This window comes from Balaenoptera ricei, chromosome 8 (assembly GCF_028023285.1).
Source record: "Balaenoptera ricei isolate mBalRic1 chromosome 8, mBalRic1.hap2, whole genome shotgun sequence".
Lineage (NCBI taxonomy): Eukaryota > Metazoa > Chordata > Mammalia > Artiodactyla > Balaenopteridae > Balaenoptera > Balaenoptera ricei.
This window is the reverse complement of record NC_082646.1, coordinates 108,940,361-108,955,453: the sequence shown is the minus strand read 5'-3', so window position 1 is coordinate 108,955,453 and position 15,093 is coordinate 108,940,361. Positions and strand designations below refer to the sequence as shown.

At 56.3% G+C, this 15,093-nt stretch overlaps 1 protein-coding gene across 1 annotated transcript; it reads right to left on the bottom strand.

Annotated features, from left to right (window-relative positions):
• Nucleotides 1-6,923: 6,923 nt before the first annotated feature.
• GSTP1 (glutathione S-transferase pi 1) lies at nucleotides 6,924-9,863 on the bottom strand. The gene is made up of 7 exons (XM_059929838.1): nucleotides 9,824-9,863; nucleotides 9,661-9,696; nucleotides 9,147-9,253; nucleotides 8,979-9,066; nucleotides 7,850-7,953; nucleotides 7,648-7,755; nucleotides 6,924-7,163 (listed from the first exon to the last, which is right to left on the bottom strand). Coding segments are annotated over exons 1-7 (633 nt in total). The 5' UTR covers nucleotides 9,825-9,863; the 3' UTR covers nucleotides 6,924-6,974.
• Between the last annotated feature and the right edge of the window lie 5,230 nt (nucleotides 9,864-15,093).

Here is a 15,093-nt window from a genome sequence, read left to right as displayed (position 1 = left end):
TATCAAGATCTGGATGACACAGCAAGTAAGGGGCAAGTCGAGCTCATCAGCTTCTCTTCAACATGAATGAGCTCTGTGGAAAAACTAATCATTGGAACGTACATGGGGGTGTTTGGCCACGCTGGGTTTGCAATCAGGAATTGGGATCATCAAAGGAAAGATTCCTGTTTGAAGGATGTGCCTTTGTCCCAAGCACTAATCAACACTTCTGCCAAGTTGCCTCAGAGAAGACACCAAACCTCAACCAAAGGAACCAGAAAACCTCTGGAAAGTAGCTCATTAAACCTCAGAGCACCTGCCTTGCTTTGTGAAGCTAAAAATCTGCTCCATGTTCATCCCACGCTGGGGCTGGATGGTGCTGGCCTGGTACCAACTCTGTATTAGTTATCTATTGCTGCCTAACAAATGACCTCAAAATTTAGCTACTTAAAACAATAAGCGTTTATTATCTCCATTTCTGAGTCCGAAATTTGGGAGTGGTTTGGCTGGGCGGTTGCTGCCCAGGGTCTCTGTTTTTTTTTTTTTTTTTTTTTTAGTTCAAGGGTGGGGTTGCTGACAAGATGAGGGTGTGTGCAGGGCCTCAGGTGGTTGTTCTCCTAATCTTTTTTTTTTTTTTTTAATGATATTCTTCTCTGCTTACATTCTTTTTTATGTATGTATGTATGTATGTATGTATGGCTGTGTTGGGTCTTCGTTCCTGTGCGAGGGCTTTCTCTAGTTGTGGCAAGCGGGGGCCACTCTTCATCGCGGTGCGCGGGCCTCTCACTGTCGCGGCCTCTCTTGTTGCGGAGCACAGGCTCCAGACGCGCAGGCTCAGTAGTTGTGGCTCACGGGCTTAGTTGCTCTGCGGCATGTGGGATCTTCCCAGACCAGGGCTCGAACCCACGTCCCCTGCATTGGCAGGCAGATTCTCAACCACTGCGCCACCAGGGAAGCCCGGGTCTCTGTTTTAAATATAGGTTTTATTATTATTTAGGTATGGCAAAGCCAACAGATCAAGAGGCAACTGCCATCGAAATGATAGTTTGTTTCTCACAGATCCCAAGAGAACGAGGCATGCCATGCCGGGGGGGTGGGGGCAGGGTTTGGGGGGGGGTTGGCCCGAAGATGCACCAGGGTCGGTCAAGAGGCAGAGAAAGATGGGGAACTGTGGGCAGAAGTCTTTATTGTGGTTTCCACGGAGAGAAATGCGCAAGGCAGGGTAAGGAGTCCTTTCTAGGCAGCTTGCTCACATGGATGGTGATTTAGTGCTGGCTTTGGCAGGAAGCCTCAGTTCCTTATTACCAGGGCTGCTTGAGTGTCTTCATGATGGGTGGCTGGTGGCCCAACAGCGGGAGTCAGGAGCAAGCCACAGAGCTTCCATGACCTGGTCCTACACGTCCTGCAGCCGTCTCTTCCACACGTGATTAGAAACAAGTCACTAAGTCCAGTCACACTCAAGGGGTAGGAGATTGGTTCCAAATTCTGAGGGGAAAATTGTCAAAGGGTTTGTGGACATATTTGGAAACTATCATAGTCTCTTTCAGCTGAAGTCACAGGAACTCAACTCCAAAAGAGAGCCATGTCTGGGGCCACATAAACAAACCAGGGGAAGGACAGAGTGGATCTGACCTCTCGGGGACTGGAATTGTGGCCTAAAAAAACTCATTCTCTCTCTCTCGCTCTCTCTCTCACACACACACACACACACACACAGGCTCCACTCTCTCAGCTGTAACCAACCCCACAGTCTGCTCCGAAGTCACATCCTCACAGACTCTTGTACAGAAAAGAAAGCTCTGGTCGCAGAGGGAGTTCCTGGGGCCTGGCCAGCGCTGTCCGGGCTGGGTCAGCGGGCACTCTGATGGGCCCAGCTCCCTGCGAGGGCTCACACCTCGGACCACGCACTGTGCCTGGGGCTGGGGCTTGGTGACTAGCTGGGCGTGGGTCACATGTGTCTGGAGGACAGGGCCTGGTACCGGCAGGGGATGATGGGGGCTGGCAGGGTTGGAGGAGGAGATGCACACAGACATTGCCAGGTCAGAGCTGAGAGGCCAGCCCAGTTGTGTGTCTAACTCTGCCTTGGCCGGATTTATGAGCCAAAGTCCCAGTTGTCCTATTTTTGGAATAACAGGAAAAAGCCACTGCTTCAAACTCTCAAAATGGTAATTTTCCATAGGTGTGGCCTAATCCGTAGGTCTATCTGAAGACTTAAACGTACTGAGCCTGAATCTTTGAGAAGCCATCACTTTCTCATTGTTGACACCCTTTTGAGCCAGAACCCAGTCAAGGATGCAGCCAACGGGTAAGCCAAAAGCCTTCGTTTTATTTTCTCCCCTGGGTGTTTCTCTTAAGAACAAGGCTCATGCAAATAAGTTGAAGGGACAGCAAGCAAAGCTCGCGGGATCCTGGGCTATCTTCCTGACCTTGTGGAAAATCCCATCTGGAGATGCAAAGGCACCCCCGGTCCAAACAAAGTCTTCCAATGGGAAGATTTGGAGTTCAAGTTTTGTTGCCAAAAGCACTTCCTGGACAAACACTCAGCAGTTCTTGGGGGTAAACGTCTCCATAGGGTCGGTGAGTGGAGCCTCCTAGCTATTCATGCTCACCCCGGTTTCATCTCCACATGTTTGCAGAGCTGGTTTCCAGCCTCTCAGCCATGAAAGCAAACAACAAAGCAGGCCAGTGGTTGGACGTGACCTGTACTCTTGCTTCTAAAATTCCTGTGGCTTTGACTTGATTGCAATCAGGATATTTAACATTGTACTAACATTAACATTTTAAATAACCACTTCGTTGATGACTAGATTCGTCCAAAGCACGTTTGAGAGCATTTTCTGGGGCTCTTAGGGAAAAACGTAGGCTTGGCAGGCAGTCTGCCTGGGTGCAAATTCCAGCTCTGACCTCAGTTTTCTCACCTGTAAAATGGAAGTTTTAAGAGCCACTAAGTGTCTGGCACATAGAAGGTGCTTGGTAAACAGCGTGGCACTTTGTGACTGCCCAGAATGTCAGAAGAGGAAACGGGCCCAGAGAGGTTGTACATCTGGGGGAGGGCAGCCAGGGGTCCCGACCTCCAGGGTAGGGAAGAGAGCCCACCAGCAGCTCACCAAGTGGGCTGGAGAGGGGGAATGGAGCCCAAACCAGAGCCAGTCGGGACCTTGACAGAGCCAGGAGAAGGTGGTGGAGGCCAGAGGCAAGGCTAAGAAGGACTGAGCTAACATTCCCGCAGCTTCTGGCGTGGCTGGGGAGCGAGGCCCACAGGCCAAGACCTGGACTCGAGGCCTCAAAGCAGCCCCGGTTCTACCCCTGAGGTCTGGGGTGACTCCCTGCACCCCTCTTCCCCACCCTCCCCAGGCTGGTACCCCAGGGGAGACTCTTGAGTCCCAGGGCTGCCACCAAAGGGCAAACCCTTGCAGGAACTGATGCCAGCACCCTAGATTCCACCTCTTCTGACCCAGCAGCAGCCAGTTAAGGACCAGGAGCTCCCAGGACGACTGGCCTTTTGAGTCTGTAACCGCCACGTCCCTCCTCCCAAGCTGGGGAGCAAACCCAGTCACCAGTCTTTAAATGTTCCAGCCTTTATACTGGAACCTGTCCCACTTCCACCCTGAGAGGGTGGAAGCCTAACCTTTCTCTTAGGGTTCCTGTCCCCCTATAATTAGGGTGGGGTCACCAGAGTTACCAGCTGCCTGCTGGTAACTGCAGCCACTCTGGACCAGGATATAAAAAAATAGTAGTTCAAGCTGGGAGAGTTGTTACAAGCACAGGCTCTGAGGCCAGAGAGCCTGGGTTTGAAACCTGGCTTGGCCTCCTAACCAGCTGCATGTCCTTGAGGAGGTTACTTCACCTCTCCGTGCCTCGATTTCCTCATCTGTAAAATGGGGATATTAAGAGCATCCACTAGGTGGATTCTTTTGTGAGGGTTAAATGAGTAAATATATGTAAAATGCTTGGGGCATCGCTTGGAGGAAGCTCAGTCCCGGGGTCACTTGTCACCTCTCCAGCTGGAGGGGCTCCCAGTCTCTCCCCCACCTGGTGATCTCATCACCCCAATCCTCGCTGCACCAGCTCACACCAGACGCCCAAACTGGGGCCCTGCCAGTACCCGGAGTCCCTCCTCTCAGCGGCAGGGGCCTCTTCTAGCCACCTTCTTGGGGTCACGGAGCCACACAATCAAAAACACTCAGCCCAGTCACCCCAAAGAATGTGGAAGCAGTTGGTTGCAGAAAGTTGTTTTTCTTTCTTTTTTTTTAAATTTATTTTTGGGCCGCACTGCACGGCACGTGGGACTTTAGTTCTTTGGCCAAAGAGCGAACCCATGCCCCCTGCAGTGGAAGCGTGGAGTCCTAACCACTGGACCACCAGGGAAGCCCCAGGAAGTTTTCAAAAGAGTAACTTTCCTCCCACTGTCCCAAGACCTGCAGGACGCCCGCGTGTCCCCCAGGCCTGCTCTGTGGCCTCCCTTGGCCACTGTCCCCTCTACCTGTGCCGTGAACCCCTGTGGCCCAATCTCTGCCTCCAGGGCAATGGGGGTTCAGGTTCTACGCTGTCCTCTCCGAGACCAGTGGGCCTTCCTGGGGGGTTCCCACCCAAAGAAACCAAAACTGCCCACCAGCCCCCAAAATCCAATGCACAAAAGACCCTCTTCTTTGGGCTTCCCTGGTGGCACAGTGGTTGAGAATCTGCCTGCTAATGCAGGGGACACGGGTTTGAGCCCTGGTCTGGGAAGATCCCACATGCCGCGGAGCAACTAGGCCCGTGAGCCACAACTACTGAGCCTGCGCGTCTGGAGCCTGTGCTCCGCAACGGGAGAGGCCGCGACAGTGAGAGGCCCGCGCACCGCGATGAGGATTAGCCCCCGCTCACCACAACTAGAGAAAGCCCTCGCACAGAAACGAAGACCCAACACAGGCAAAAATAAATAAATAAATTAATTAATTAAAAAAAAAACAAGATCCTCTTCACCGGGCCTCTGCTGGAGTCTATCAGGCAGAGGCTCCTTTAAGGTGCAGCCAGGCCTCCAGACCAGGAGCATCAGGCCCAGGACATCCCCACGGCCCACCCACCCACTTGCCCATGAACCTGGGAAGTCATTCCGCTCTCCAGGCCTCTGTTTCCCTGTCTGTAAGGTGAGTGTGTAGACTTAGGTGATGCCTGAGGCTCCCTGAGCACTTACAGGCTCAGATTTCTAAAAGTCCTCCTTTCTGCTCAAAAGCCTGCGGTGACCCCTGTGCCCCGAGGTCAACTCCAAGTCCTTGGCCTGGCAGGCAAGGCCTCCACAGTGGCCACCAGTGCCCCTGCCCACCCGCCAGAGCCTCTGGCACCTGCCTGGGTCTAAGTCACTCCTGCTCCTGAAACTGGCCTTCTGCCCACTCCTTTGGCCCCAGCCCCCTCCCTTCTTCCCTTTCCGAGGACCACCTGGGAGTTCCTCAGCCCTGGGTTTGAATTCCAGCTCTTCCGTTGATAAGCTGTGTGGCCTTGGACAAGTTGCCTTCCCTCTCTGAGCTTGGGTTTCCTCCCTTGAGCGGGTTAAGTGAGAGAAGTCCCCAGTATGGGGCCAGAATGGAGCGGGGCCACCAGGTCTGTGAACTGGGACAGGCCTGTGATAGGAGACCCTTATGAAACAGGCTCAGTTGATGGGGGTGAGGGGGGCACTACTGAGGCCCTGCGGCCTCCCCCATGGAGGTAGAGTGTCCCAGACACAAAGAGGCAGCTCTTGCTGGTGTTTGCACACCCATTTCCTGACGGGTAAAGGTGAGTCAGCACCTCACCTGGGGGCAGGGGAGACAGAAATTAACCTGATCTGCTCTCTGACCTCAAAGGAGGAGGGTTGGAGCCGAGACCACTGGGCAGGCCAGACCGCACAGAGTGAAGCTACAGGAGAGGGGGAAGTGCCCAGGGCACCTGGCCACAGCAGAGGGGCAGCGAGCTGAGGGCTGAAGGGGCGTGGCCATGGGGGGTGGTGGAGAGAGTGGGGGGCCGGAGGAGGCCACAGGAACAAAGGCTGGGAGGGGCGGGCGGGCTGGGCTGTCTGGAGAGCTGAGAGCAGCTCTAAGGGTGAACCAGGCAGGGGCGTGGCGAATGTTCTGGAGACCGAAGAGTTCAGATCTAGGAGGGCCTGGCAGGCTCCTCAGGCTGCGGACTTTGCCTGAAGGGCAGCAAGAAGCCATGAGAGCTCTGCACTGGGAGTGCCAGGCATTCTGGAATTATCTGACTCCACGTTGTCCAAGGAGCCAGCGGGAGGGGCCGGACAGGCTGAGGGTGCCACAGGAGGCAGGAGGTGGTCACAGTCTTTCGGGAGGGGAGAGATGGGCTGGGACTGGGCAGGTGGCAGAGTGCTCCCGCCGAGGCCTGACAGAGGCTCCGGGAGCTGGAGGAGACCCTTGACCAGGCCCCACCCCCAGCTTCCCAAGCAGCATGATGCACCCAGAGCTCCCAGGTCTGCCTTCAGCCACACACCTGGGCCCTGCCTGGGGGTGACTGTGGGGGACACAAGAAAATGGACAACATCAACACTCACTCAGGTGAAATACCCAAGCGTGCGTGTCACTCCCAAGCGGCGTGTGTGCACAGCACCTGAGTGTGCAGAGACCAACCGCCCTGCCTGTGCCGGACGACAGAACTCATCACACAGACATCAGGGACTGTCTGTTCCCTACACGGCGGCCCTTCTCTCAGATGGAGATGGTTCCCAGGTGGCCATAACCATGAGTACCCCTGGGGAGGTCAACCCCCTCCTGCAGGAAGTTGTCCAGGGTAGATCTTTGAGGTTTGGGATCTCATCTTCCCCGCTGGACTTGGAACACTCCTCTTTGTCTCCCGGCAGCTCTGGGGACCTACGGCTTTTCCAGGGCCCAGCCCAGCCCTCATCCTCCGAGAGGCAGCCTGGGAAGGGGCAGAGGGCCCCCTGTGGCCACCCGGTCCCTCAGTGACCACAGCACAGCTTTCCTCTCACCATGTTTATTGGTCCCAAGGGCAGGGGAGGCCGAGTGGGCTCATATCTTGCGGCTTGCAAAGACGGGGCGGTTCACGTGCTCCGGGGAGGCCAGGAAGGCCTGGAGCTTGGGCCGGGCGCTGAGGCGGGCCACGTAGGCCGAGAGCAGGGGGAAGGAGTCCAGGCAGCCGGGGACCAGGACCTGGTGACTCCGCAGCAGGTCCAGCAGGTTGTAGTCTGCGAAGGAGATCTGCAGGGCAGGGGGCGGGAGGGGGGTTGAATGGGGTCAAGAGAGAGGGGGCTCGGGGCTTCCCTGGTGGCGCAGTGGTTGAGAGTCTGCCTGCCAATGCAGGGGACATGGGTTCGAGCCCTGGTCTGGGAGGACCCCAGATGCCGCGGAGCGACTAGGCCCGTGAACCACAATTGCTGAACCTGCATGCCTGGAGCCTGTGCTCCGCAACAAGAGAGGCCGCGATGGTGAGAGGCCCGCGCACGGCGATGAAGAGTGGCCCCCGCTTGCCGCAACTGGAGAAAGCCCTCGCACAGAAACGAAGACCCAACACAGCCAAAAATAAATAAATAAATAAATAAAATTAAAAAAAAAAAAAAGAGAGAGAGGGGGGCTACTGGGGGCCAGAACTTTGGTTACTCCAGTGAACCAGTCATGGCCCTGCTCTGCTCTCAGTTTGCCCTTCTGAGAAATGGACCTACAATGGGCTGGACCCAGCACTCACCTGGTCGCCCACGATGAAGGCCTGGCCCCCTTGGTTCTGGGACAGCAGGGTCTCAAAAGGCTTCAGGTGCCCCGGCAGCTCCTGAACGTACTGGGCCTCGTCCTCCTCCTGTGAAAGGGAGCGATGCCCGTGGCGGCCTGTGGCACGTCGGGCCCGGGCGGCCTCCCAGCCCCGGCCCTGAGTGCCAGCCCGGCCTGCTCACATGGCGGTGGTGGATGAGGTGGCCGCAGTGCCTGCGGAGGTCCTCCACACCGTCGTTCACCATGTCCACCAGCGCCGCCTCTCGCTGGTCTTTGCCGTAGAGCCCTGGGTCAGCGGCCAGGCAGAGGGTCAGGTTCTGTCCGGGCTGGTGCCCCGCTGCTCCCCTCTCCCCCAGAAGCCTGCAGGCCTCAGGGCTGGGAAACCAGGTCCCCTGCGTTGGAGGATCCTCTTTGCCCAACTCTGCGGCTCCCACCTCCACGAGCCCAAGGAACATACCCAGCAGAAGCCCATGCTTGTCTTTGAGACCACACCCTGCGTCCCTGGGAGCCAGACATTCCCTGCCCAAATCACCCCAAGCCCTTCCTCCAGGTTGGCCCCCTGCAAGTGTGGGCCAAGCCTCCGATCATGTGTCCCTAGGCCAGAGGAGTGGCCGTTTGCAGGGCCTGGACAGAACTTGGCTCTGCAGACTGGTGTGTCCCTCTGAGTGCAGGAGAGCGTGGGGCGGGAGACGGGGAAGCAGGCCGCGGCTGGAGGCCTCTGTCCTCTCACCCTGGGGCTGCAGAAGTTAGGGTGGGCCTGGGCCTGGCTGCTCGCACTGCTCTTCTGTCCTCCTGGGACCCCCCCCTCCCCCCCACCCCCGCCAAGATAGCCAACAAAGAGGCAGCCACCTCCCTAAGCCACATTCCCGCCACCCCTGAAACAAGGCCACAGGCCTGCTCACTGTATGCATGGGTTTTCCAGATTCAGGTGAGGCCAGAGCAGGAAGAAACGGGCAGGAGGTCTACTCTGAAGCTCCCGGGCACACCCACAGTGGCTCTAGCCTATAGCAGCACACATGTGGCGGCTGGTGATTGCCTCTGAGCTGCCATCCGGGAAACAGGCACGGTGAGCCCATGTGCTGCTGACTGGCTGGAGGCCAGCCAGACCTGTACGGCCCCTGCCCGGGGGGACCGGCAGCCCCAGCCCTATACCCCAGAACCCTCCTAACCCAGGCCCTGCCCCTTCCTCTAGGGCCATGTGGCCTGCCCTCCAGCCACAGGACCCGTGGCGGCAACTCAGGCCCCAGGACATCTTGGCGGGAGCCTTCAGGTGCTTCTCTGGACTGGGCTGCCTTCGACCTCAGGACTCACCAAAGGAGCGGCCCAGGTGTCGCAGGATGGCATTGGACTGGTACAGGGTCAGGTCTCCATCCTGGAACTTGGGGAGCTGCCCGTACAGCTGGGAGGGGGAAGGGCTCGGTGAGGGATGCAGAGCTCAGCTGCCCCGCACCCTCGTGCTGCCCCAGCACAGTCACTCACACAGGAGGCCTTGAGTGGGCCCTGCAACCAGGACTCCTTGGTCACCACCTCCTCCTTCCAGCTCTGGCCCTGGTCGGCCAGCAGCATGCGCATGGCCTCGCAGCGCCCTGGGGGAGGGGAGGACGGGGCGTGGGGATGGGCAGGGACCCCAACCTCGCAGCGCCCTGGGGAAGTCAGGAGTATGGGAACTGGACTTGGGGACAGGACAAACTCTAGCTTCTGAGCCTGCTGCAGAGCAGATGGGCCGTGGAGAAAGAGTGGAGCCCCCGGCGTGTCTTGCGGGGGGCGGGATGGGGGGGGACAGGGAGGCAGACCCAGCCCACAGCGCCCCAGGAAGGGACCAGAGACAGATGGATAGAGCGCACCGCCCTTGGCCCCAGAGAGGATGAGGAGATCCCGGCCCCGCCCCCCGGGGGGGTCCCGCCTCCGCCTCCGCCTCGGGCTGTCCAGACTGGGAGTCCTGCTGGGGCCCCTGTCTGTGCCCTTCGCCCTCCTAAAGGAGCAGGGGCCGCACCTCGGGTCGGGAAGTAGACGATGGTGTAGGGCGGCACTAGGAGAGGCAGACAGACAGGACGATGAAGGAGGACCCCCGCGGGCAGGCAGGCTGGGGGTCAGACTGCTAGGAGAGGGGGTGGCTCAGCCGGCCCCTCCCCCCACCCGGTCCAGACCGTACTCACTGACGACGGCGGAGTGCAAGTGCGGCAGGAAGTGGGGAGGAGGACCCGCAGGCCTTATATTTAAGGTCCTGCTCCACCCCGCGCCCCACCCCAGGAATCCGCCAAGTCAACGAGCGGATCTTGGTCGGGGTGAGGTGTGGGTGTGGTGAAGCAGGGCCGGAGGGGCGCACTTGCCCTCTGCAGCGGTGCACCCTGCCTGATGCGCAGTGGCTTTACAAGAGGCACCCACAATTAGCAGCACACAGTCGCTACACCTGCTCACCGCCCCCGAACACACTGCATCCTCAGGGCCCCCAGAGGGCCAGGACTGAGCACACCAGCACCAACACACAGTAGGTGCTCCATAAATGCTTTTTGCTTGAATGGATGCTATTTCAATAAACACCCATTTCCGCATCCTCTCTCCTTGATAATAATAGCAAACCCTTAGGGACTGAGGGCTGCCTTGAGAACTTTACACATATTACAACCCTAAGACTTGGTCCTGTTCAGATCCCATTCTACAGAGGAGGGAACTGTAGCACAGAGTGACTTTCCCAAGGTCACACAGCTAGTAAACAGGTCTGGTCGGCTTCAGGGGCCTCACTTTTAACTCTCATTCTTTCTTCTGCAAGGCCTTGTAGTCTCCAAACCGTTTTTTGACTGGGTCGAAGTGCTCTGTACTCTTCAAATACAGACTGAGCCTGGGGATACGGCGGATGGAAAGACAGACAGGCTGGCATGAGCAGGGCCTCCTGGACCTGGGAGGGCTGCGTCCTTCCAGACAGAGCCCGTTCCTGTCTCCCTGCGGGCCCCTCTGCACCCACAGCCCTGTTCTCCTGGCTGGCCCTTCCTGGTACTGGGCGGGCGGGGCGGGGGTGGTCCTCCTTGGGAACTGGGACCTGACTGAGCCTGGCCCGTCTCAGTCTGGTTTTCCCGTCAGAGCCACGATGAAAGAGGAAGGTGTCCTTCCCAGGTGCAGAAGCATCCACCCCAATCATGGGAAAACACCAAACGCAGTTTATCAGGAGCACCTCTGAGCCTCGTTGGAGCCCACAGCTGCCTGGGGCTGGGAGGGGATGGGGGAGGTGGCCCAAGAGCCGGGATCTATCCCTGACTCACAGCTGGAGTAACATCTGCCCAGCACTTAGCAGCTTACAAAGAGCTTTTGTATAAATGGTTTCATGTCCTCTCCATCACACCCTGGGAGGGGGGAAGGAAGGGAGGGAGGGAGTCCTGTTCCCATTATGCAGAAGAGGACACCAAGGTTCAGAAAGTTTCCGTCACTTGCTCTGGCCTGGAGCACGCATGCGCTCCTTTTGTGCACAAGCATCACAGACCTGGGAGCGTGGGAGACACCCTGCCATCCAGCGGGCCGGCCTCCTGCCAGCCCACACACCCTCCAGCCATCATGCTCGGGTCCCCTGGGCAAGCTGTCCCCCAGGCTGGCTGGACACTCTGCTGTGGTGTTTCAGTGGCTGCTTTTACCCACAGCCCTCTGGCTCCACCGGGCCAGCCTGTGGTCTAGCTCTGTGGCCACCCTACGGCCTCCTCCTCAGGGGCCCAGAAGCACAGCTTGAGAAACCAAAGGGGGCAGGCACCTCCCTGTGGCCAACCCCCACCTCCAGTCCATGGACATATCAGCACCTGTCTTTGGTGGGTTTTAAAATATATATAAGTGCTTTATTGCTACATAAAATTCACCCTTATAAAGGGTACATTCTGTGGGTTTTAGTATATTCAGTGTTGTGCAATCATCACCACTAATTCCAGAACGTTTTCATCACCCCGAAAAGAAACCCTGTACCCATTAGCCATCACTCCTCATCCCCACTCCCCCATCCCTTGACAACCACTAACCTATTCTGTCACTATGGATTTGCCTCTTCTGGACATTTCATGTAAATGGAATCATACACTATGTGGCCTTTCGTGTCTGGCTGCTTTCACTTAGTAGAGTGTCTGCAAGCTTCATCTGTGTTGCAGCACGTGTCAGTACATCATTCGTTTTTATGGCCAAATAATATTCCATTGGTTGGATATACACATTTTGCTTACCCATTTATACATTGATGAACATTTGGATTGTTTCATTTTTTGACTATGAGCAACACTGCTATATACATTTGCTACAAATTTTCGTGTGAACTGATGTTTTCACTTCCCTTGGGTATATACCGAGGACTGAAGTTGCTGAGTCATATGGTAACTCATTCTGAGGAACTGCCAAACTCTTTTCCAAAGTGGCTGCACCATTTTATAAACCCAACAGCAGCATATGAAGGTTCCAACTTCTCCACATCCTCACCAACAACTGTTATTGTCTGTCTTTTTTCACTTTAGCTGTCCTAGTGAGTGTGAAGTGGTGTCTCAATATGGATCTGTGTATGGTGCTTACCAGGTGCCAAGCCTGGGTTTGGCTTGTAGGGAATGGGGTAGAGAAGGAGATGTCATTTGCCATCAGAGGAATCACGGCTCAGCTCAGAGTAGGAGGAGATAAATAGACACTTTTTTTTTTTAGAAATTCTTATTGGGTTTTGTTTTTATTTTTATTTATTTATTTTTTTGGCTGTGCTGTGCAGCGTGTGGGATCTTAGTTCCCCGACCAGGGATTGAACCCGAGCCCCCTGCATTGGAAGCACAGAGTCCTAACCACTGGACCGCCAGGGAAGTCCCCACTTCCTGGGTGGATAGGTGAATAAAGAAAAAGTCTTTATTCACACCTCAATTAGTGTGTCTCAGCAATGAGTGGGCTGGACATCACAGGAGACACTGAAATAAATAAGATATGGTCTCCACCCTAATGGACTCTTTGAATGAAGACTATAAAGGCCTACACCAGCAGTCCATCTACCCAGCCATCTATCCACCTCCACCTATCTATCTGTCCAACCATACACCCATCTACCCTATCATTCAGCCATCCAACAACCAAATATTAGACCAGCAGTCCATCAAAACATCCACCTCTCGGGACTTCCCTGGTGGCGCAATGGTTAAGAATCCGCCTGCCAGTGCAGGGGACACGGGTTCGAGCCCTGGTCCGGGAAGATCCCACATGCCGCGGAGCAACAAAGCCCGTGCGCCACAACTACTGAGCCTGCGCTCTAGAGCCCGCAAGCCACAAATACTGAAGCCCGCGTGCCACAACTACTGAAGCCCACGCGCCTAGAGCCCATGCTCTGCAGCAAGAGAAGCCACCGCAAGGAGAAGCCCGCGCACTGCAACGAAGACTAGCCCCCGCTCACCGCAACTAGAGAAAGCCCGTGAGCAGCAATGAAGACCCAACGCAGCCATAAATAAATAAAAATTTTAAAAAAAAACGAACAAAAGACATCCACCTTTCCATTTACTCACCTACTGCTCATTTACCTACCCAATCATCCTCTACTTGTCTATCCATCCATCTTTTCATTCACCCACCTATCCATCCAGCCAACTGTCCATCTGTCTATGCAACCGTTTAACCACTAGCCTGTCAAATCACCTATCCATCCATCCATCCATCCATCTGTCCATCTATCCATCCAGCTACTCAATCGTCCATCCTTCCAAGCACCAATCATTCAAACACCAATCCATCAAGTCATCCTCCCACCCATCCAACCACCCATCTATCCACCCAACCGTCCATCCACCCAACCATCCATCCACTCATTTGTCCACCACTGATCCCCCTGGTCATCCTGGACACTGGAGCTGGACACGAAGGCTTTGCTCCTTCACTGAAAATACTTCTACCCACTATACCCTGACCAATTATAGTCCCCACTCCTTTGGCTTATACTTTGGGACACACATTTCTCAACACTTCCCACCTTCTTAGATGGTTATTTAGACGTGGAATCTTTCATCACATGTGACATCCACCATTTTTTGAACGCTTCTTATGTGCTGGGAACCTGCTAGGACTTTTATCATTTAATTTTCACAAAGGCACCATGAGACAGATACTAGGTCCACCTCCACTTTCCAGATAAGGAAACTAAGGCTCAGAGAGGTGAAATACCTTGCCTAGGGTCACACAGCAAATGCATGGGGGAACCCAGGCCTGCAGGCCCTTTCTATGACCTTGCAGAAAACAGGAGCATTCCTGTCTCTGAGGGATGTTTGCAGTGTTTCCGGGAATGCAGTGCACTCCTGGCCTCCGGGAGGAGACGTGACCCGGGGCGCAGAGGGGCTGAAGGATGCTGAAGCGGAGCCTCCAAATGATCAATGTGAATGCTCACAATGAGCCCTTCCCACCCTAGACCACCGGCCGGCGTCCCCTCGCCTCTCAACCCTGGCCTTTCCTTAGATCCTCAGACCTGCCCAGGGCTTTGTGGAGGACGTTCCCTCTGCCTGCATGGCCACCCGTCTTCATGTGGTCACTCCCTTCATCCCTCTGACCTTGGCTCACAGGTCACTTCCTCAGCCCCCGGTCACCGCAGGGTCCCCACGCTCCTCCTCTCGACTGCCTGTCGGGCCCTTCCCTGCCCTTGCTCCTCCACGGCCAGTCTGAGGCAGGGACTGGTTCCCAGCACCCAGGAAGGCACACAGCAGGGGCTTCACCAACGTTTGCTGAAGACTGAGTCTCTGAAGTTTCCTCCAGCCTCTTGCCACCATCACCCTTTCCAGGGACTACCACCCCTGCCTCTCTCCTGAGGGCCTCCACCCACAGACCCTGCTGGATGCCGGCGCCCAGAACACTCCACGTTCACAGCTGATCCCTGCCGGGGCTGCTGGCACTTGCCCAGGGCCAAGTTAAACATTGGTGGGCAACGCCTAGAGTGCCACCCCATCCCCCCTTCTCCCCCATGAAGCCTTCCTGATGCCTGGGTCTGTGCCCCCAAGCACTTGGAGGCTGTCTCTTGGCCCTTTTCTGAATTAGATGTGCCTGAGAGCAGGGCCTTCAGGGCAGACGGGGTCTGTGATGTGGCCCAGCAGCCGGCCCGGGGCTGGATCCCAGCAGACCTCGGATGTTTGCAAAAGAAATACGTGAATGGATGGCCATGAGTGGCCGAAAGAGGCCAGAGCCACCAGCTCAGGTGGCAGGTGCCTGGTGGGATCTGGTTCCCTTGGACAAAGGTTGATGCAGGGGGCAGGTGAATAAATCATGAGGGGCCTGGAGCAGGGCCGGGGCAGGACAACTGACCTCATTCGGGGAGGTGAGGAGCAGGCAGCTGCGCGGTGAGTGGGCCAGGGGCACAACAAGGGGCACAGGAGGCCACTGCGGGCTGCTTGGCCTAAGAGGTTGGCACAAGCTAGGTGGGAGGTGCTGGCAGGAGGTGGGGAGGTGCAGAGGTACCCCG